The sequence below is a fragment of the Humulus lupulus genome, chromosome 1 (genome assembly GCF_963169125.1).
Source record: "Humulus lupulus chromosome 1, drHumLupu1.1, whole genome shotgun sequence".
In the NCBI taxonomy this organism is placed as follows: Eukaryota; Viridiplantae; Streptophyta; class Magnoliopsida; order Rosales; family Cannabaceae; genus Humulus; species Humulus lupulus.
The window spans coordinates 4409439-4434106 of record NC_084793.1 but is presented as its reverse complement, the minus strand read 5'-3'; the positions used below and the strand labels follow the sequence as shown (position 1 = coordinate 4434106).

Sequence of the window (24668 nt, the reverse complement as noted above, 5' to 3'; positions counted from 1 at the left end):
CAAATTATGACTTAAATAAATAAATGTATTTTGATTGATGGTGAATTCATTAATTGTTAAAGAGGAGGTGGTGTGTTCAATTCTCCCTCCTCACATTTTTTTGACAATAATATAATGGACATAAAAGTGGGCTCGAATATGGGCATAAATAAGAAAAGTGGGTTGGCCTGATTTGGGCTTGACACACTAGAGTGACAATTTCACAACATATAAAAGGCTAAAGAAAAATTAACACAAGGTATAAAAATGAAATTTCCCCATTGAATATTTTTTGGGGGTTTTTCATAAATATATATATTTTTGTTATGTTTTTACCTTTTTATGGTTGCTGATATCAACCTATTGCAAACTAACACATTAAAAAATAATAATTAGACAATAATCAGAAATCAACCCATTATATACTAACATTTTTTAAAAAAAAAAAAAATCAAACTACACTTGAAAATAATTAAACACAAACGAGGCTTCAACACAATAACAGAACAAATATACATAAACTTAGCAACTAAAAAACAACATAAAAATAATTATACATAAACCTAAACAACATAGGACACAAAAAAACAGGTAAAATTGTAAAAATTTAGTTAAAATCGTAAAATTGAAAAAAAAAAACTTTATCTATTCATAAAAATGTAATTTTTAGCAAAATTAAGTGTATTTCTCATTGTTTTTCTGTAGCAAGGAGAATATTAAATCAGCTTTCTTGCAATGCCCAAGCTACGAGCCGCTTCAAAGATGAAAGAGATTCTAGATACGGATCCGCTGAATTAACGACACGTGTCAATGGGAATGTTTGCTAAACAGACAAGGCTCGGCTCATAGAGTGTAGCCGCCGAGCCGAGTTATGCTTCGTCCCCAAATCCCAAGTTTGAGTGTACCTTATTAATATAATAAAAATAATAATACTATGTCAGATGATGAGATTAGATAATAGCAAAATCTACTTATATATATCAGCACATTGGGATTTCTACGCCCAAAAATAAACTTACTATATCTCAGCAACTTCTCTACGCAATCTCACCAAAGACCCATTTTCAAGACGGATTCAATTTCTTTTCGTAAAGTTCTCACCTTCATTTCCTTTTTTTTTTTTTTAATAAAATGATCATCTTTAGTTCAATCTTGATCTGATTGTTCGATTTTAGTTTGATCTTTGATCATTCTTCAATTGGGTATTTTTATTTTATTTTTTATGTATGTATATCTTGTTGATTATGCACCCAATTTGTCCCCTCTTAAGAATTTAGGGTTAGGGTTTAGATGAATCGTTGGGTATGGATGATCGGTTTGTTTGTTTTTCTTTTTTAAGCGGTTTAGTTGTTTAGATGCTTGTTTCTACTGAAAAATTGTTGAAAAAAATTATTGGAATCGCATAATGCCGTATTAAATTAATTTGATTTCAATAATAATTGGGTTATATTAGGAAATTCCGTTGAGCTATTATACTTGATCTTCTTTTACCCTACACGATTAAGTTGGTTGTATAATAATCATGATCCGAGATCATCTTATTTATTGGGATTATTTTAGGCATTTCATCATCTATTGATGTACTTGTGCTTTAGTTTTTACAACATCATTGTTAATGTTTCAAAAATTGTGCAAATAATCATATGTGATCCTCTTTTATTTTTTTTGGAAAAATGAATCATACATGATAAAACTAAGATCAACATGCGTTTACTAGATAATGTGTTTATGGGATCATCACTTGTGTTTTCTGGCATAACTGCAGGTTTTTGGATCAGGGTGAGCCTGTGGCTTGACAAGTATAGCTGCTAGTTTTTCATTCAACCAGTGTATTTTTCAAGTTTTATAGTGCTATCCGCTGTTTCATACGTTATTTTGGAGCCTTTGTATGAGTGTTTGCCTTGTGATTTGCTTTATAGAGTTGAGTAAAGATTCAGTCATTTTCGAAATTGGTAACAGAATTAGAGATTCCGAAGCTCAGTAGGGAATATACTTAGAGGTCTTCCTCTTGGTAAGTATAAATGCAGTTGAATGATTATTTGCCCGAAAAATCTGAATGTGTTTTTGACCAAGTATACTCTGTTATTGTTCGTTCTTATGTTTATTTGGTATCAATATGTGATCACATAACTATGATTGCTGTCTTGCACTAGCATTAAGCTCTGTTTTTGGTAGGTTATTTATTTTGTTTGAAATGTTCCACATGATCCTTTAAGGTGAAGTATATCAACTATTTTGTTTGCTAAACTAATACTGATTATTATATTTGGTTAATACCTTGTGGGCTCTTATCTTTCTGTTTAAGACTCAAAAAGAATTGATTCAGTACCAATAAATTTTTCTTTCTGGATTGTTTTCATTCAGTATGTTTTTTAGAAGCTTCGTTTTGTGATCAATTCTTTTCCCATGCATTATTAGTTTGTAACTGTTTTGGTGATCATAACTTTTTACATGCTTCGACTTCATTAAGAGAAACTTTACTCACTTGATAAGTTTCTCTTGAAACTTCGATATAAGGGGGACTGTATTTTTAGTCCTATTAAGCATAGTGATAGTCATTTGATCTAAAGCTAAATTTAAGGGGCAGATCAAGGCCTTCAGTCATCGAAAGGTAATTTTTGAAGAAACAAATATGGGTTAAGTTGTGAGATTTTCCTTGGATTTATATGACCAACTAGCTCATGTATAAGGGGTGACAGGCTTGCATCAACTCGGTGATTGGTTGGGAAAGGATAGCTTCACCATTCTGGTAAGGATTGAGGATAAAATTTGTAAGATGATGATATGAGAAAGATGGGTAGAAAATGATTTTCTGAATGACTAGTTGGACTTGGGCTTGAATAGGGAGTTGAAGATACCTAATTGGAATCTTTTCCTCTCTCATTATGACTCGTACAACAAAAATAATTTGGAAATTTTGGTGGTGTGATATCAGGTCTAGTTTTAATAGGATATGAAACTAATGCAGTTTCTTATATGTAAAATGCACATCAGCGGCCAGCTGAGCTGGTTTTTTTTTTTTTTTTTTTCTCATTCTTCGTTTGCTGTTTTCCTTCTCTCTTCAAGTCATTGAATGGTCTAGTTTTACCTATGTGCTATTGAGCTGTATTATGACTATGAACAAGGTGTTTTTTTTTGGTCGACAACGTTAGCTGTAGTCAGTTTTTTTATTGATTAGAATTTGAATTATTTGCTAGTACTGGTGTTCTAATGAGTTATAATGTGTTGAGTAAACTACACAGTATTTTTTCAAGATGGCTGGTGTCAAACGAAGATTATATACTGATTCAGATATCCGTGGTCTTCACAAAGAACTGGATGAAATTTCTTGCCCTATCTGCATGGATCATCCCCATAATGCTGTTCTCCTCCGTTGCAGCTCTCATGACAAGGGTTGCAGATCCTACATTTGTGATACAAGCCACAGGCATTCAAATTGCCTGGACCGGTTTAAAAAATTAAAAGCCAATACCACAAACAGTCCAACCGAACCCAGTTCTTTGTCTTTAAACTCGTACAGTTCTTTCAATACTTATGGTACGAACACACCTTTGAGACCAAATCTGAATGAGGGTAATGATATTCTCAATCTAAATGAAAGCAATGCTGTTATATCTGTTGATTTGCATGAAGAACAACCACAAGAAAATAACAACACTCAAGGTCCAAATAGTATTTTAGATACACAGGAAGGCATTGTGGAAGCAGTCGAATCTGAGTCTTTTAGAGAAAGGGTTGAACTTGATGAGTTAGATGTGGAGAATTCTTCGGAGCCCAATTTGAGCTTGAAATGTCCTTTGTGCAGAGGAGATGTGCTTGGCTGGGATGTCGTAGAAGAAGCAAGAAAGTACCTCAACTCGAAGAGACGAAGTTGCTCCCGTGAAACATGCTCCTTTTCAGGTAACTACCAAGAGCTCCGCCGCCATGCCCGGCGCATTCATCCAGCCACACGACCTTCAGATATTGACCCATCTCGAGAACGAGCCTGGAGGCGCCTTGAGCATCAGAGAGAACTCGGTGACGTGGTCAGTGCTATTCGCTCGGCAATGCCAGGTGCTGTTGTCGTAGGGGACTATGTCATTGAAAATGGAGATCGGCTAGCCGGCGAGAGGGCTACTGGAACAAGTGAAGCTAACGGGCCATGGTGGACTACTCTGTTTCTGTTTCAAATGATTGGTTCAATGGACAATGGTGGGGAGTCCAGACCAAGGCCTAGAGCATGGACTAGGCATCACCGTCGTTCAGGTGGGGCTGTAACTGATCGCCGGTTGATTTGGGGTGAGAATCTTTTGGGTCTTCAGGATGATGAAGAGGAGGATGAGGAGGAGGAGGACCTGCATGTTTCGAGCGACGCTGGTGATGATACCTCTCCAGTTCCCAGGAGACGTAGGCGTTTGACAAGGTCGAGATCAGATGAAGATCAACCATGATAGTGAAGCCATTTTTCCCTATCGCTGGTAAATTTTCACGGTTTCTTGATTTCTTCTGAAACTGTAATTGTATCACATTGTCAGCTTAGCTTTGGTCTGACCTGTCACTGTTGGTTTCATCACCATTATTGTTCCTATAATTTGCAGAAAGAAAAAAAATGCTGCCTTTTCGATCTTATATGATAGGGGAACATGGTCTCAGTGAGCCGGACTGACCCACCTGGTCGGAGGAAGAGAGACGGCTCAGTTCATGTATGCCAAACATGGTGATGGGAATTTCAAAGGGTCTTCGCCCAAGTCTCTGCCAGAACACCATGGGAATGGAAGAAGAAAAAACAATAGAAGAATATGCCCGTGGGAAGATCAAGAATGAGTTTTTAGAATCAAAGTTGAAAATGTTTGTCTTTGTCTATCCAATAGTGTATTGTGAATTACTGTTGTGCAACTTTTGTATGATAAGTTCAGTTGATTTCTCTTTAATCTCTTTACATTGATCTGTCTATCTATGTTTTAACTTCAATTATTTCCATTGATGATTATGATGATGGCAACTTTCAAAGGTGGAAACTTTAATTGACTACAGCAACTTCTAACCATTCGAGAAGCCAAAAACTTCAATTCACTCGAGGAAATTATTACGGGGCGAGTATCGGTCAGCGGTTTTTTCATGCACACATTATTTAGAATATAATTATCAATTTGTTGAATAAGTTTTAATATACTATTATTAATTTATTTTCCATTTAGTTTATATCTGTTATGTTTTAATTAGAATACAATTATCTTACGTACCATTTTTATACAATCAATTTAAATCTATTTTATTGCCTTACTTAAATTGATTTTATTTCTGAATGTCACCGGTCAATTCCATAATTCAAAAAAGAAACTTTCGTTGCATAAATTAAAAATTAATTAGTTTATTTTTATTGATAACTCCATAAACAATATTTGTATATCTACTCTAATATTAAAAATTATTAATTTATTTGGATATTATTTTGTATATTTTTTTGTATATTTTTATTATTTTAGCCCCTAAAAAATTATATATCCTACCAAATGGTATCAAAATATCAATTCCTTCAAAATTATTGTTATTCTACTTGTCCACTCACTTTTGGTAATAACTTTTGGTAATAGTATACCACTACATAATTAATAAATATGATATTATATGGTATATTATATAATTTGGTATGTATCTTATAATACATATTACTATTTACTATATTATCAAATAATGTGTGCAACCATGATTTACTACTTATTCTCAATATCTCATACGAGCTTCTTAGCATACCGTCTGATACTTATATATTTGTATTATATGTAATTAGGTACTAATTGATATTCAAAATAATTTATTGTTATTGTGTATACAATGTAATTTAAAATCGAGTGATATCATATAATTATATATAATTAACTATTAAATGATATATTTTATAATGTAATAACAAAAGTATCTCAGGGCAATCTAAAATGACATAATATCATATTATTATATATAATTAACTTCTAAATGGTATATTTTGCTATGTGATACCAAAACACATTTTGTATGTTCTACAAGACTATAAGTACTAACCCACATTAATTATTTAGATGATTTTTCTTCTTCTACTAATTGGTATCTAACACCCAATATCTTTGTTCATTTTTCTACTATTTTGTATTGAAATATTTTTTTACTATTTCTACTAGTTGGTATTGAACACATAGTATCTTTGTTCATTTTTCTACTATTATTATGTATTGAAATATTTTTTGCATTTGACACTTTTTTTAGTTTTTAATTTTTTTAATAAGTTTTTTTTAATTGTTTTTACTAATTGGTACCTAAAACGTATTAATGATTTTTTTATATATATTTTCTACTCTTTCAATATTTTAAAATTTTCATTGATATATTTTTTGGTTGGATACTTTTATTGTTTAAGTTTTTGTTTTTTGAATAAGTTTTTGTTTACTAATTGGTATCTAGAAATTGTATCATGGAATAACTCCGAGAAATACAAAAAATATAGAACACCATAAAAATTGTCAACTGTTGATTAGTATTAATAGATCTGTATGTACTTTTTTATGTTGTACTAAATAATATCTAAATCATATTATTGGATGAGTTTTTGATTATCTACTATATATGGTACCATTTATACTCTTTTTTGTATTTTGAAATTTGAATTAATGTAATTTTTAATTGAATATTTTTTACAATTTAAATTTTTTGAATAAGTTTTTGTTGATCCACTAATTGGTATCTAGAAACTAAATCATGAAAAAAACTTCAATAAACTAAAAGTATCACGATAAAAGTTGTCAATTATCTACTAGTATCTAAATGTCTACATTAACTATCAATTAGTATCTCCTCGTATGTGTAAACTTCATCACTGATAATGGTAACTTGATATCAATTTTTCTTTAATAATGATTGTAAATAGCAGTTGTATTCTATATATAAAAAATTATTAATTATTTATTAAATTTAAATTTTGTAATTGAATCATATTTTAATGAATAGCTAGATATTTTAGGAAGGTTATCATGGTGAGTGATTTAAGGGAATTGAAATATTTAATTTAGTATCTTATATGTGTTATATATGATAATAATTTATTAGATTTGGTTATATTATTTTTTCAAAAACAGTATTGTAATTAAGTTACCCTATTAGTATAGATGTGTAAACTCTCATTTTTCATATTATTAAATCCAGAATTTAATTTTCGGTCTGGATTGGTGCGATTCAAAAACTGATCAACCAAATTAATTAAGGAAAAAAACTGGTCGTTTTGGACCGCAGTACTGATCAAACCGAAATTCTTTTTTTTTTTATTTTTAAATTTCCATAATTTTTTAGAAAGTTTTAGTTAAAAAAAAAACTAAAAAATTTGATTGTTGAAATTCATTTTTGTGCTATTTTAAAACATAAATACATAGAACATAGTTAAATTCACAAATTTAAAAATTTGAAAACATAATTAAAAGTCCATAACTACAACATAACCTACATATATTTATAATTTCGGTCGGTTTCAGTTTAAACCGGTCGGTCCACGGATTTTTTAAACCGACCGAACAGTGGCAGTTTACGCCATTAATGATTTTTTCGGTGTTCGATTTTTATTTTTTCGGTGTTCGGAAAGTCGGTGTGCTCGGTTTTTCCGAATTTTGGAATGTTATTATTAGCCCTACTGATTATGGTTGGTTGGTTGGTTTGGTTAATGTTTGAAGTAACAACATTCTTTTAGTTTATTCCCAAATGTCTCGTCTGAATGGATTCTACGTGGTCGCATTCTTACCATCAAATTCAGACATGAAAAAAACACAGCACAGCACCGAACAGTGACACCTCTCCAATTGCACATTCTTTAATCATCTTTCCATGAAAACGACGTCGTTTCTTCTAGCTAGTTCACCGACATATCACTTTCACCTGAAATTAACATTAACGATTTGTTGTAGCTCCACATCCTAATTCGAGCTTGGGCTTGGGCTTGTGCTTTTGTTATTGTTTTGGCTTTATTGTGATTGTGATGTGGAAATTGACCTGCCTAGACTAATTTTCTCCCAATTAATATTTTCTTCCTCTTACTTTGTTTTTTCTATTTTGGTCAAATTCTTTTTTTAATTTCACACTATTACAAAATTTTCAGTTTACTAATAAGGGTATACTTTTTTTTTTGTCTTGCTCAAATTATACTTTTATTACATTGTGTTTTACAAAACTATACAAAATATTATTGAAAAAAGATTTGGTCAAAATTTATTTTAATAAGATAATAATATCCCTCATTTTCTTTTTCTTTTTCTTTTTTATATATAAAGATGCTTTAAAAATACTTGAAGAAATTAATAATTTTATAATAAATATTATAGTCTTAATTAATTTAATAAATTATCTTCTTTTTACAATTAATTGATTTAAAACACTTTGGTGACAAAACTTACTTTGGAAAAGTAATTTTTTTAAAAGTTGTTTATAAAATATAAAACTAATATCAAATAAGTTTTCTTTTAAAAGGTGATATTATTATCTTATTCAAATTAATTTTGACAAAAAATTTGTCCAGGAGCCTTTCTGTAATATTTGGTAAACCCCATATGTGTAATTTGCTATTCTTGAAATTATACTAATATAAGTGAGTATTTAAGCAAAATATATGGGATAAATTATGGACTTTATTTATTAAAAAATTAAAGTTTTTAAATCACAAAATTTAATTTCTTTCTTAATAGAATATATGATTAAAACATATGTATGAACATTTAATACAATATTAATTATAAATTTATGAAAAATACAATAAACTTATTTTTATATTATATCATTTTTTCTAATACATTTTTTTTATTATTATTATTGTTGACTGCGTTTTTAGCCAACGACGTGAGAACGTCAAATACGACGAACCTTCAAGAGAATGTAAACGACAACAGACGGTATAAACAAGAAAAGTAAATAACACAGAATTTTTATAGTGGTTCAGCCCCGATTGTCGGTAATAGCCTAATCCACTTAGAGTTGTGATTTATAAATCTATACTCAAGATCAGATGGACTATGCCAACTGAGTTTCTTCAGTATAAATTGTGAAAATACAAGAATTCTCTCTAATTTCAGCACTTTCTCTCTCTAGAATAGACAGACTCAATTTTATCTCTCTAGAAAGAATCAGAAGAAGGGACCCCCTCTCTCATCTCATAAGCTCTCTATTTATAGAGATGGGATCCTCAACTGATATCCCCTTATAATAGGGATATTTTACTATATTTATTACATTTATATTACAAATAAACATTCAAAATTCAAAATGTAACAAATTCCCCATTTGCGGGAAGAATGAGAGATTCCCGCGCATGTTGTTGAAGTTGTGTCTGACTTAGTCTCCTCTAGCTAGTTGGTCCACCTCCTACTCACTACCCATGCAAGTGCTGGTTAAACATGCATGGTGGTAGGATATGCATGGTGGTAGGACATGCTTTGGGTGGGTTGAACGTGCATGGTTCTCCTCGAACATGTACTCTCCTCTAGCATGCCATGTTCCTCCTTGAACCAATCTCCTTGGCTTCTCCTCGGACCAAGGTGGTTCGAGGCAACTTCCTTGGCACCTCACCTTGAACGACATTGAGGCAACCTCACCTTGGACAACATTGAGGGAACCTCACCTTGGACAACATTGAGGGAACCTCACCTTGGACAACATTGAGGGAACCTCACCTTGGACAACATTGAGGGAACCCCACCTTGGACAACATTGAGGCAACCCCCTTTAGCATCTCCCAAACATGTCCGATCGAACATTGTATAGACTTTCCTTATGAAAGTCTAAGTCTCCATTCTCTTGCATGAGACTCCTCCTCCTTAGCTATTTACCTTGGGCACGTTCGAGCCAACACTTAGAAAACCTTGGGAGGCTTACCTCCTACACACCCTTGGGGTCTCCTAGGACCACACCCTCCTTGGGGTCTCCTAGGACCACTCTCTTAGCCCTCCTAGGAGGCACTCTCCTAGATGCATTCTCCTTAGCCTCCTAGGATGCATTCTCCAATTTTTGGGTATAACAATTATGTTATGATTAAATAATTTTTGGGAATTATTAAGACTAAAATATAATGAAAACAAATTAGAGTTAATTTGATAGTGACCAACTTAAATAGAATTGATGATTTAAATGTATATACTTTAGAAAAAAATATGTTTATATATTTATAGAGTAAAGTTTTGCTCCTTTTCTTATTTTGTGCATAATTTAAAGGGTTTATAATTTTTTGGACCTTGTATTTTGTCTCATTACCTGTTTGGACCTTGTGTTTTAAGAGAATTATGAATAATTAATTCTTAGTGAAGCAAATGGCATTTCTTTTAATTTTTAGGAGGACTTTATTACAATTTTTTTCAAAAACTTTAGACTATAATAATAATAATATAATAATCTTTATTTAATTTAATTTAGATTTATATTTTTTTGGACCCTGTATTTTTTTCGATTACAAGTTTGGACTCTGTGTTTTAAAAAAATTATTTTTGGACCCTATATTTTGTCAAATGATTCAAATAAACTAATAAATTCAATTTTGATGAAGAAAAAATTGAATATAACAACATAGTTTTTAAGCAGAATAATTTTATTTTTATTTTGAATTGTTAGTTTGATAAATTATTTGTGATTTCAGTTGAGAAAACTTTAATCAAAATCAAGTTTAAAATTCTATTATTCCTAACTCCCTCACTGACTATGGATCTCATCCCTTTACCTAAAATAGTTTATATTAAATAATAAAGGAATATAGTATCAAAGAGAAAGGAACATCCATTTTCTATATATATACTTGTCTAATTCAACCATTGATATTATTTCAATGGTGGATATCAGTTGTGTTTTCGTACCACAAAACCAAAGGCTCATGATAAAGCTTTTCATTAAAAGTTTGAAAGTGAAAGGTCTTCCTCAAGAAACTCACATTCAAAGTAAGTCGACATTATTAGGGAACAAAAAAAATAAAATCCTCCAAGTGAAACTGTGAAATACTACACATGCTGGTTTTAGATGCTTTGAGTCCGATAGAGCGGTTAAATAGGAAATTTCCCCCGAAATATGATCTTTGTAGAGTTTTATCCTATTAATTTTTTTTCGTGATAAAAATCTTCTCCGAATTATAGCAACTATTATAAATGTGTCTCTTATATTGTAAATCATTCATGTTTTTTGAACAGTTTGCTCATATAACACAAATATTGTGCTAATGTAGCAATACATACATATATATCGGTATAATGATAAATTTTGAAAATATGTATATGTATTCTTAGAACTAATTTTTGCACGTTTAACATCAATAATCTCCGATTTCGACTAACTTCAATTAGTTATATAGACCATCGTGTTGTAACTATGCATATGACACGTGGCTACATAGCAACCTGCTTACAAATGAAAAGAATGTAACAAAAGTGTCGTGTTTGCAATGATTTCCATATTTCGAGAGATATTTATGCCACAAAAAATAATTTAATGAGAAAAACTCTACAATGACTATAATTCAAGAGAAAAATTACTATTTGTCCTATGTAATATTATTAATCCATTGTTATTTCTATTTTACTTTTAACAGTAAATTACTCTATAATAGACCAGTAAAAGAGCATAAATATACCCAAAACTTATATAATATATTTATATAAATTATGAGCTCTTACTAGTTTCCCATGTGACATCCTATAATAATAAGTCATTGTTTATTGCCCATATATTTTTATAAAATTTTCTTTTCATTGCTAAAAAAAATATCCTTGCCCACATGCCAAACCAACATCCATTATAAGTATATAATACTATTTTAAGGTACAAACACATGCAAGCTTATAGGGTATGGAGAAACTGATTGGGATAAATCAAACTTTGGAATTTGGATCAAGATAATTAGCTAAAAAATTAGGAAGAACCTTCCCTCTTTTATTATTGTAATAAAATCTAAAAATTTCAATTTAGTTTGTTCTTTTCTACACTTGGATTTCTAATTTAATTTTTTTATTTCTTCTGACGAATATAAACTTTATGTTGAATATCAATGTTGTGATCTCTTCTACCTTTTTCTATTCTTTCTTGCTGGACAACCTTTAATATAACATTAAATATATTTGAGGCCTTTTGGTTGTTGTTGATAAGATCTGTCGAATTATTTTTCTAACTCAAGTAGAGAACCGATTGAGTGTCCTAATCGAGTAGAACGATTTTGCCTTGTGATGTTTAATGAGACACATAGCTCTAAAGTAAAATGATCAACTTTGAGAGACTAACAAATAAAAGCTTGTTTTTGAGTAGGGTTGTCAATTTAACCCGCGGGGTAGGGTTTCTGTGGGGACCCGCCCCTAATGGGGCGGGGAACATTACTCTCGTCCTGAACCCGTCCTGTTTACATTGTAATTTATATTTTTAATATAAATATTATTAAAAATATATAATATAATAATTTATATAAAAATATATATTTATCAATTGTATAATTTATTGTTTTTTAATTTATTTTATCAATTTTAGAAAAAAAAATTAAACATTTTTATTAAACCGGTACCCAATGGACCCCGATGCCGAGACAGGACAGGGACAGGAGAGCCATCCCCGACCCCGCCCCGCCCCGTTTACATCCCTACTTTTGAGATGGAAATTATTTATTGTTTCCCATAATTTTTTTTTTGGTAGGCCTTTAACTTATTTTGTTAACATCATATTAGTCTATTGGGCATAATTATTGAATGATATAGTTAAAAGGGTATCTAATAATTAAGGATTGGATGGTTTTAGGAGCCTTTGTTGAACCAATTGACTATTTTTCATCAAAATAAATTTTCTTAAATTGACATAAAACTTAGGGATGTTGGCAATGAATTTTGTCACTTTTTTTATATAAAAAAACGGAATACATCTTGTTATGTACTAATTAAATTCGATTTTATATTATTTGGTTTCTAATGATTAATAATCGTTGGATCAATCCACCATTAATCTAACTGGGGTGGACGGGATGCATCTCCTCACGTAACAAATACCATGTTTAGTAAAATAGTTTTCTTTTTTTAAAATCATTTTGTACAATAGGCTTGTTTTGATAATGTTTTGCAAAATAACCTTCAAAATATTCCCCACACGTTTTGACGCCTTGTAGAGAATTCCAGACATCACGTCAAAAATTCTCAACAATTTATCTAGATTCCAATTCCAGACCTAAATCATTTTACAAAAAAATTATCAAACCGATTACTCTTAAAATTTATGATCACTAGTCACAATTATGACCATGCTTATAACAATAAACAATACTTATTATAACTAAAAGTCATAGAATCTCATGACACTCCTACAAACTACACCTATTCAAGTCCATTTCCCAAAGTAATTATGTTACACACCAAACATTAATCTTGGACGAGTGTTGTTATTTGGCACCTTAAGGTGTCCAACATCACATGAAGTGTCGCTTCATGATTGGTTAGCGATACCCCATAATCCTTATTAAATTCAAATAAGTGGGACCCGATATTGAATTGCACCAATAACGGTATGTCATCTACTTGTGGTGTTGGGCACCAGTACCCTGAGCAATTCTCATCTTGGACTGGTAGAACTCTCTATCTTATATGATATGGGGGCCAATCAATTAGATGGTTGAGCCATGAACTTACAAGTGTATGGTCAAACAAAATGCCACGAGGGCCAAACTAAGTACAAGGCAGTAAGCTAATTCAAACATATTTTGTTAACTCTTAGAACCAACCACATGATCATCATATAAATATACATATATTAATCCCCATGTTACCAAAGAATCCATAGCCAACTCTTCCTCACTCACTGCTCGGTTGTATCCTCATCTTCCTTAGATTCAACTTCATTTTGCCTTTGTCTTCTTCTCCACATAGCCTCAAAACACTAGACAGGAATCTTTTTGGCCTATAGACAGCGCAGACAGATCTCTCAGTGCTGTCCATTTGACCCTTACGGTACTCCTCTCTTGACTCATTCACACACTCGAAAGAACTCTATAAAGAGGTCACCCCAAGAACCCCTAAACATGCAGGTGACAGTTCTATAGTTTCACAGTAAAAAAAAAAAGCATTATTCTTTCTCATGCATTCACATGAAATCAGATTTTCACACACTTCTTTAACTGTAGCAGCTTTTTCAATGGCTTTTTAACAAGTCAACAGCTGAGGAAAAGGGAAGAGAGAACAGCTTAGACTCTTCTACTAATCAGAAGGAAAGAGTTACTGGTATGAGAAGAGCTTTCACTACCCTTTTTACTATCCAATGCATTGATTATGTTTTTAGATGTTAACAGGTTTGGTTTTGTTTTCTTCTTTTGTGTTTGTTCAGATCAGAAAGTTAAGTCAAAACATAGCATTGTGTTTAAGCATCATGATGGGGTTTTTGGGAGCTTTGATAAGAACAGCAAGCACAGAAAAGTTGAAGGTAAAAAGTTCTTAAAGCTGTTTTTCCTTTGTAGAAAGGATATATCAACAGCTTGCTTTTACAGCACAATTAATTTGAAGAATCTTAGTAGTGACATTGATACAAGACATCATTGGGTTAACTCAATGAAGATGAAGAAAGAAGATATTGCTAGAGGATTAGGTATTGTTAGTAAGGTAGATCAAACTTCTCATGCAGGGAACAGAGTCTTGCCAATCAGTGAAACGACAGTATCAAACTTTACCAACAAGACAAACGACACAAAAAATGGCTCCACTGAAAAGAAAGACAAAGTCAACAACAAGGGTGACAACAACAAGTCCAAAACCATCTCTAGAATGAAGGAGCTACTGAGATGGGCTTCTACTACCAAATCAGATAAAGGAGGCAAATTTATTGGCCGTAAGGTAATAAATATCAAACAATTCTTTTATATGCTTTACTTTCTCGACTCGTTAACATTTTTCGTCGCGCTTTTTTTTATGATCGTGCATATTGTAACTATTTAGAGGATCCTGCAAATTTTTAGAAAATTCCGAATAGTTTACAGTACTGAAAACTAGATTCAAACATGTAATTGCATGCGTGAATAATTTTTTAAACCTAGTTTTCGGTACTGTAAACTATTCATAATTTTCTAAAAATTGCGCCGATGCTCTAAATAGCTACAATATACACGGCCTTAAAAAAAATCGTGCCGAAAACTGTTCAAAGGTCAAAAACACTAAGAGCCGCACTGGTAGGGCTTAAAAGTGAAGCCCCTGTAGGAGAATTTCCCAATAAATATCACTTTTATACAATTTTCTATTAGCTTTATAAGGTCTGAATTTTATCTCATCTTAGACATAGGCAAGTTAGACCTGTGCCTGGGGCCTCGAATCCATAAACAATTAGAACGTTTATTAATCATTGAAAACCTACATACATGTGTATATTGAAGTAGAGTGTTGTTATGTTGATTCAGGTTCTGCTATTTAGAAACAAAGGAGCTCTAAAAGCAGTACCAGATGATGATGAACTGAGTCTGGAGTCGCCTAAGATAAGCTTCAGATGGGATGTAGAGAGCTGTTCCACTACTACTTCTTCTGTTTATTCAACCATTTCAGTGGCTACTTCCTTGAAGAACGATCCAACTCTTAACATGATGCAGATCTCATTAACTTCAACTAGTAATGATATTCAAGATTCAGACCATCATAGTATCCCCAAGAAAGGAAATTGGATCACAACAGACTCTGAATGTAAGCCGATTCTTCTTCTTCTACTACTACTACTTACCTTTCATATAAATATATATATATATGTATGAGACATCCGTGGAAATAGTTTTTTTTCTTTTTAGCGATCTATATAATTTTTTTTTTGTAAAATGACATCTGTCTAAAATTCGATCAGTTGTCTAAATTTTTCGACCAACTGTCTAAAATTTTCGATCGACTATTTAAATTTTTCGACCACCAGTATTTAAATTTTTTTGACTAGTTGTCTAAATTATGAGTGGTCATTTTGCAAAAAAATATTAAAATTAGACTAGAATGGAAAATAATTTTAAAAAATAGATTACTTTCTATAAAAAAAAAATATATATATATATATATATATATATACTCAAGTAACTTATTAGATTGATTTCTTTGATTGTTTTGACAGTTGTGGTGCTAGAGTTGTGAAGAGATGGTTTTACATCAACTTCTGAGAAATTGTAATATAACTCTTGAGATTTTTGTTATTAGTTTTGTCTTTTTTTGGTTAACTCTTTTTTTGAGAGGCAAGAGGATTTGAATGTAACTTTAATGTAAGGATCTGATATGTACCTCTTTAATGAAAATTGGCCTACATAGTTAATTAACTTCAACATTAGAGGGCTATTTAATAAAAAAATTGCATTTGTGGATTCCAAATTATAATTATGTTACAAATTATAAGTTCAGAAAAGCTAAAAGAAAAAAACTCTGATTCAAAAATACTCATATAAGAACAACTATTGAAAAGTATATCATCTCACAGTTGACTTTATTTATTACATAGATGCAGACATATTATAATGATGTATTATTAACAATCAAACTTTGACAAGTGGCCAAACCAAAATAAAAAACTTTGACATGTGCTCATATTATGTAATTGGCTCCCAAGTTGTGAACTTTTGCCGTCCTTATAAAATCAAGAGAAATGCTAAGAGGTATCGTTGATGACCAGCACCACAAGTAGGTAGTATATTGTTATTAGGAGAACGGATCCCACATATTTGACTTTAATAAGAATTATGGAGTGTCATTAACCAACCATAAAGTATCATCTTATGTAGTGTTGGACACCTTAAAGTATCAAATAGCAACACTCTAAAATCAAAGAGACTAAGAATTTAAGTACACCAATTACCTTAGGGACTTGTAATATACCAGAGCCACATTGTGGTTTAGGGAGCTTAAGCCTTCCTCAATTTTTATTTAGTTTATATTTTTCTTTTTATTATTATTATTATTTCAGTTGAAAAAATATGAATATAATGTAAAAAAAATTAATAGTATTGCCTTTCTAAATATTTACACATAAAAAATGGCTCCATCACAATTCTCTTAAAGACTTAGAATATGAGGTTTTAGACCAAAAGTCCCCTCTTAATCTGAATTAGTGTACTTAACACATTGGTTGAATGCTCTATGGCCATGCACATATAGAATTGGTCTAAGATATATTCTATTCCATTCAAAAAGAAAAAAGTTAATAACTTCACATTGATGAGGTTTGTTGCTTTTGAAGCTGAACTTTTTGTCATTATTCATGCTATTAATAAATGTGATCTAGTTGGTATGAGATGTGGCTTTAGAATGAGTATTGTTGTTTCTCACATTTGTCATGTTTTTTTTTTTTTGAGGGATGTTATTTGGCACCTTAAGATATCCAGCACCACATGAAGTCACACAAAATAGTTGGTTAGCGATACTCTATAATAGTTATAAAATTCAAATGTGTATGATCCAATATTGAATTGCACCAATAGCGATATGTCACCTCCTTGTGGTAATGGGCACAGATAGTGCCCCTAGCAATTCTCTTGTTTGGAGTGCTCCAATCCAATCAATTAATGGGTAGGTAACTATTTGGTACCCTGTATTTTTACAAAGTATCATTTTGGTACCATTTGTTTTCAATAATGCTCATATGGTACCCTGTATTTTAAAATCGTACATATTTGGTACCCTAAACTCAAATTTAATTAATAAAATTTTACAAATTTAATCAAACTACTATCAATTATGTAAGTTCTAAATTTAAATTTAATTACTTAATTACGTATAACTGATAACAGTTTGATCATATTGACAAAATTTTATCTATCAAATATGAGTATAGGGTATCAAATATGTATAATTTTAAAATACAGAGTACCATATAAGCATTATTGAAAACAGAAGGTAACAAAATAATACTTTGCAAAAACATAGGGTATCAAATCAGTAAATTCCCTCAATTAATATTTTAAAACAAATTTAAAAGAAAAAAAATTAAGATGGCTAATACTATATTAGTAATTGTGTCTTATTTCAATTGATAAGATGTACTTCTAATCAACACACATTTATTTTAAAACAAAATTAATTTTTTTTTTAAGCGATTCAAAATTACATTATTGTTATTTTTTGTAATTTGACACACTAGACTTTACGTATTTAAGAATAATTTTTTCGTTATATCTCATTATCGCTTTATTATTAAGGTTGAAATTTTGTTTCTTTGAACATGCGTGGCCAATTTCTAAGCAAGTGTACTCTTATATCTTATGTTATGTTGGTTGGTGGCCTTTTGTACCATTTTATTTTCCTTTTCAATTTACTTTCTTTAATTTTCTTTTTAATTAGATATATTTCACAGTTAGGCCATTTTAGTATATAATTATTTCATAATGATCTTTCACTTTGATAATAAGTATATTTTTTTTAAACAACTCATACAAACTATCTAGCCATGCATTAAAGGTATCATCACACCTTAATCTTTCTCCAAAGGTTGATACTTCAGTTCAGATTAGCATGATTTTTATAGTAACTGTGACAGTCAGAATCCCGTGATCCGTAAGGGGAAAGACCGGGTAAACTGTGCAATCCCACACTGCCTGGGGAAGGTCAAGTGTGATGATTCTAAGACTGTGTAGGTATGGGACTACATAGTTGAAAATGGCTTAAATGGATTGATGGGTACTACCTATATCAACAAGATGCATATTCTTTTCGGTGGCCCATCACTTGAGAACTCCAAAGTTAAGCGTGCTTGATCTGGAGTATTTCAAGATGGGTGGCCTCTTGGGAAGTTTTCACAGGAAGCGTGCGAGTGAGGACAAAGCACGCTGGAAAGACTCGTATTGGTTTGTAGGGCCAGTCGTCATTCCAGGACGCAGCCATAGTGACGTGGGGCGTTACAGTAACATCTCTTATTTTAATGGAAATTTACTCATTCAGTATCTTATGTTTTTGCAAAGTATCATTTTAGTACTTTTTTTTTCAATAATACTCATATAGTAACCTGTATTTTAAAATCATACATATTTAGTACCATAGATTAAAATTTAATAAATAAAATTTTATCAATATGATCAAACTATCATCAATTATATGTAATTAAATAATTAAATTTGAATTTAGATATGTATGATATACATGGTACCAAATGAGTATTATTGTAAACACAAAGTACTAAAATGATATTTTACATAAATACATGGTACTAAATGGTTACCTACACATATCAAATAACACATTTATTTTTCAACAAGTTAAAAAAAATAGATAATTGCAGAGGCTATTACTTTACATGGTTATGAATAATTTTATCTATATATTTCATTATCGCTATAATTAATAAGGTTGAATTTTTTTTCTTTAAACATGTGGCCAATTTCTAGGAAAAGTGTACTATTATCCCTTTTGCTGGTGGCTTTGTGTACTTTTTTTCTTTTCTTTTTACTTTACTATCTTTCTATTTTATTTAATTAGACAGATTTAGCTATATGTCATTTTAGCATATAATATTTGATAATGATTTTTCACTTTGATAAGTATACTTACATTTTTATAAGAAAAAAAACCAACTAATTACCTTTTTATTTTATATAAATAAAGTATTATCTGTCAAAATGACTTATTTTTTAAAGTCATTTTGCACTCTAGCCTAATTTTAATAATTTTTTGCAAAATAAACTCTCATAATTTAGACAGATAGTCAAAAATTTAGACAGGTAGTCGAAAGATTCAAACAGTCGGTCGAAAATTTTAAACAGCTGGTCGAAAAATTTAGACAATTAATCGAATTTTAGACAGATGTCATTTTGCAAAAAATTATCAAAAGTAGGTCATAATGCAAAATCACTAAAATAAATGTAATTTTCACCAATTTCTCATAAATTAAATTCTAATGTGATTCAATCAGCTATCTAACCATGTATAGAACTTCTCATCACACCTTATCTTTCTCTAAAGGTGGACATTTTTAATCATATATTAGCATCTATAAATATAGTTGGAAGTATTTGAAATTATCATGATTTATAACAAATAAAATAATTAGACATAATCTATCTTATTTTTCTCATAACTATAGCTGGACGAAATTCAAATTATCAAATGTTCTAGTAATTTTTTTAACACTAAGATTATGGTTGTTTAGTGAATAAGAACATAGGATTGAGAAATCTTATTTTCTTTATTTTACATCAAAATTTTACCGTACATCATATATCAGTTTCTCTATATATTTATTTACATCATTTAAATATTATATCCTTAAACATTTTTATTAATTAAAATAATAAAAAAGAATAAAAAACTAATAAATTTGGAAAGATAAAGAAAGAAAACTTAATAAAAAATAGAAAAAAAATTGTTTGAAGGAGCTTTTAAAAATTTATAAATGTAAATAAGATTTTATAGAATTAGTTTTAAAAAGTTAATGGATGATAATTTTAACAATTTTTTCTATAATTATAGAAAATTCTCCTTTTTGATGATTCCTCTTCTGATATTACTATATAAAAAAATAAAAAATAAAAAGTGCATAAGCAAAAAAAGAAAAAGAAAAGTAAAATCATCTAGTATGAGATAAGCTTGTTATCCCATTAGAGAACCAAACTAACCTACCCAAACTAACCTACCATTGATTACTCCCATACTAGCTTATTCTCTATTTAGTTGAATAAATTCATAGTACTGTAAGGCTATAGACCCGGCCCAGCTCAGTGGGCTGGGCCTAGAAATGTCGACAATTGTTGGGCCCATAGAGTTTGTAGACTGAGTTAACACATAGCCTAACTATTTTTTGTTAAAAAAAACCTTAAAATATTGCTAGTCTTAAAATAAATATAAAAAGTCAAAGTTAAAACATTCAATTACCTTTCTCATCGCATATTGCTAGTCTTTACAATAAGAATTATTTGCCAAAATCACTTATTTTTTAAAATTATTTTACATTTTAATCTAGTCTTAATAAATATTTGTAAAATGACTTCTCATAATTTAGATAACTAGTCGAAAATTTTAGACATTAAAATCATTTTGCACTCTAGCCTAGTCTTGATAAATATTTACAAAATTATCTTTCATAATTTAGACAGCTAGTCGAAAATTTTAGATAGTTGGTCGAAAATTTTAGACAATTGGTCAAATTTTAGATGGATGTCATTTTGTAAAAAATTATCAAAATTATAGCAAAGTGCAAAACCACTTAAAAAAATTAAGCTATTTTTACCAATTTCTCTTACAAAATTATAATTCCTATTATGGTTTACTTTTTCATTTACTTAAATAACAAAGATTGGAACACCTCCTACTTTACTTACCTATAAGTAGTGATTAAAAATAGTTGTTAATGGTGCAAGCTCCATAGTTGGTTACATGGTAAAGCATCAACAATGGATTGCAAAAAAGTTGGCACAATGCATATTTAGCACATTTTATAAAAATTATGTCTTCAATAGTGTTATAAAAAATGTGTTAAATTTGGCACATCACTAATTACTATAATTTAGTAGTTGATAATTAATGACCAACCATATATCAGTTTTTATTTATTTTTTTAACGACAAATTTCTTGGAATACATAATTTGGATAATAAAAAATAATAAAAAAATCATTTTTATATGTTCTCAATAAATATTAAATGAATTATTGACTTTTTTGTATTAATTTGCATCTTGTACATTGGAGTACAATTGCAAATATTGGGCAAAATATAACATTAACTCATTTTTTGTGCTAAATTTAGCACAAAATTTACATTTTGCATTAGAGATGATCTTAGGTGTCAAAAGAGTTACTTGCTAAAATAAATTACTATAAGGACACCAACAAATAAAGATATATTTTTTTGTATTAAATATGAAATATTTTTTTTAATTAGGAATGGTAATTCCAACCAATAAAATTTAAACTTTCTTTTTCATGTTTTAACATTATTAGATCAATAAAAAGTTTGAAAAATTAGACATTTTCAATTTAATAGTAATTTTTTAAGAATAATACTCATTTATTAGGGTTTGTTGTTTTATATTAATCTTAATGTAAAAAAGAACAATATTGTGTGAAAAAAAGGAAAAAATGAAATTGTAGAGAAGAAGAAAATGGTGGTAGAAGAAGAAAAAAGACCTTTGTCGATAAACCACCAACCATTATTGCTAAATTGCCCTTTCTCATGCCAACCCCATTGTTCCTCACCATTGAAATAGATTTGGTGAGAAAAAGTATTTTATCAGAGCTTGCTGTTATTTTTTTTTTAATGATTTCTTTGTTTATGTTATTTGTTTTAGGCACAAAATTCTACTATAAATGTGGTTATGCCTAAATTTATATGAATTTATTGAAGTTTTATATTTAATTAACAATTAGTTTTGTTTTAGTTTTATAAATTTAGTTTTTTTTCATTAATTGAAATATGCGGCACTATTAATTTTAAAATTATTTAAATAAATAAAAAATGATGGGTCATTCCATTAGTTAACCATTAAGTTGTCCTTCTTCAAGTTTAAAAAAGTCATAAGGAGCATTAATTATAGAAAAATTATAGTAAATGACCCAAAATAATGACATGAGTAAGCTAATGTCCTCATTTTTAAAATTGTAGAGAAATGACTATTTATATTGTTGATTACCTAAGTTATTATTTTGCACCAAACCCTAAGTGAATATTAGGGTTTACCTAAGGCTAAAGAGGTTAAAGATGTAAGAGTAAATGTGGAATTTTGCTATACCAATTTGTTCTATTGGGCCGTTTGTTGATTTTTCTTTTAAACTGGGAAATTTATCTAAATAATGGTTGTTTTGGGGGCTATTTTTAGGGGTGGAAATTTGGGTCACGACACGACACGATTAAGGTAAACACGAACACGACATGTTTAATAATCGTGTCGTGTTTGTGTTTGAGATTTTGACACGTTTAATAATCGTGTCGTGTTCGTGTTCGTGTTCGTGTTTACCTTACTCATGTCATGTCATAATCGTGTTGACCCATTTAATAATCGTGTGACACACGATAACACAAATAATTTGCATAGATTTTATGATTTTTTTTTCATATAGTTATGATTAATCGTGTTTGTGTCGTGTTGACCCATTTAATAATCGTGTCGTGTTCGTATTTTTGACACGTTTAATAATCGTGTCGTGTTTACTTTAATCGTGTCGTGTCGTGTCATAATTGCGCCGACACAAATTTGACACGTTTACACGAATTGCCAGCCCTAACTATATTGCTCATTGCCCCTTAATTATACTCAATAAATATAAATCGTTGATCAAAATCCAATAATCATTATTGAATGAACCATCAATGAGTATTTTTTTTAGGGTTTATATATATTTTTTTACAATGTGTTTTGTCCGATTATGTATTTAGACTATGTGTTTGACAAATTACATTTTGAACCTTACTTTTTGTAAAATTGTTCAAATAGTCCCCTAAATTAATTTTTAATGAAGAAAAAAGTTGAATATAACAACATAATTATTAGGCAGAATGACTATGCTTTTGTTCTGAATTGTTAGTTTGGTGAATTATTTGTGATTTTAGTTCATAAAACTTTGACCAAAATTTGATTTAGGGGTCTGTTGACCCTCGATTTGGCCAACGACACGGAGTCAAATATATAACAAAAGATAAAACGACAATTAAGAATTTAATCTAATGGAAAAGAAGAAAACGCCAAGGATTTATAGTGGTTTGGGCCCAAAGAATGGTAATGACCTACGTCCACTTAGTGTTATTATTAATATTGAATCTCAAAGCCGTGATCAAAGAATTAGGGTTCTTGAGTTTCACAAACCTTGAGGGAATTACAATAAGACGATGAATAATTACACTATAGCTCTCTTTCTCTCAATGCTCCGGAAAAATATTTAGAGATCAAAAGTCCATTCCTTGAGCTATTTCATGCATATTTATAGGCTTAAGGAGGGTTATATGGGCCAATGGACCTTTACTTTCCTTAATAACTGCGTATCAAGGTCATAAAGAGGAAATATACAATACAATAATTACAGGATTACAATCTTAGAAGGAAATAAATCAAATTATACGACCAACCTGGTCGTATCTCACTACACCAAATACCCCCTAGCATAACACAAGAATATAATACTACTGAAAAAGTATTATTATATACATATATGTGGTAAAATAAAAAAAATGGCGCTAATTTATTTTGGTGCCCGCCTATTCTTTTTTCCTAGCTAATTCTTTTTTCCCTTCTTGTTTTTTCCTAGCCCACCGTTCTCTTCTTCGCACCCATTCTTTTTTCCTAGCCCACCCATTCTTCTGCGCCTTTCCCTGCTTGAAATCTTCCTTTAAGCATCTCTACCATCCCGACTGCATTCTGCCCTGGCTCGCTCACCATAACTCCTGCCCTGTTTGTCGATTCCGGTTACCAGCAGAGAAAGCCAAGCTGGACTCTTTTGGGTCCCCGGAAGGGGTTTTGAGGTTAGGGGACTTGATGATGGGGGATGAGGACTGGTTTGAGGATTGGTAGCGGCGGCGTTCAGGGCTCATTCTCTCCCAACTAGATTGCAGAGGTGGAGACGGAGACGGAAAGAGACTCTTCGTCCAGTGTTTCTTTCGTTCAGGGCTCGAGGCCATGGAGATGAAATGGAAGAAGATGGAAGAAGAAGAAGAAGAATATGAGGAACAATGAAAGAAGGCACGAAGAGTCTCGGAAACAACAGGTACTTTCTTCTTTTCTTTACTTTCTTGGAGTATTTTGGTTTTAACGGCTATTTGGTTGCTGGAAAATAATAAA

The 24668-nt window shown here is 30.6% G+C and overlaps 2 protein-coding genes across 4 annotated transcripts; both read left to right on the top strand.

Annotated features, from left to right (window-relative positions):
• Positions 1–909: 909 nt before the first annotated feature.
• Positions 910–4436, top strand: LOC133783356 (uncharacterized). 3 transcript variants are annotated; one of them, XM_062222976.1, is made up of 3 exons: positions 910–1067; positions 1745–1990; positions 3222–4436. In XM_062222976.1, exon 3 carries the CDS (start codon positions 3234–3236, stop codon positions 4407–4409), a length of 1176 nt encoding a protein of 391 aa, XP_062078960.1. In that variant the 5' UTR covers positions 910–1067; positions 1745–1990; positions 3222–3233; the 3' UTR covers positions 4410–4436. The 3 variants fall into 3 exon arrangements, with proteins under 3 accessions (XP_062078960.1, XP_062078965.1, XP_062078968.1); XM_062222981.1 differs by having other exon boundaries at positions 1745–2728; XM_062222984.1 differs by lacking the exon at positions 1745–1990 and having other exon boundaries at positions 938–1067.
• A 9309-nt stretch (positions 4437–13745) lies between these two features.
• LOC133791517 (uncharacterized) lies at positions 13746–16243 on the top strand. The gene is made up of 5 exons (XM_062229642.1): positions 13746–13996; positions 14096–14189; positions 14293–14795; positions 15353–15629; positions 16039–16243. The coding sequence occupies exons 1-5, from the start codon at positions 13991–13993 to the stop codon at positions 16056–16058; spliced, it is 900 nt and encodes a 299-aa protein (XP_062085626.1). The 5' UTR covers positions 13746–13990; the 3' UTR covers positions 16059–16243.
• The last annotated feature ends 8425 nt before the right edge of the window (positions 16244–24668 follow it).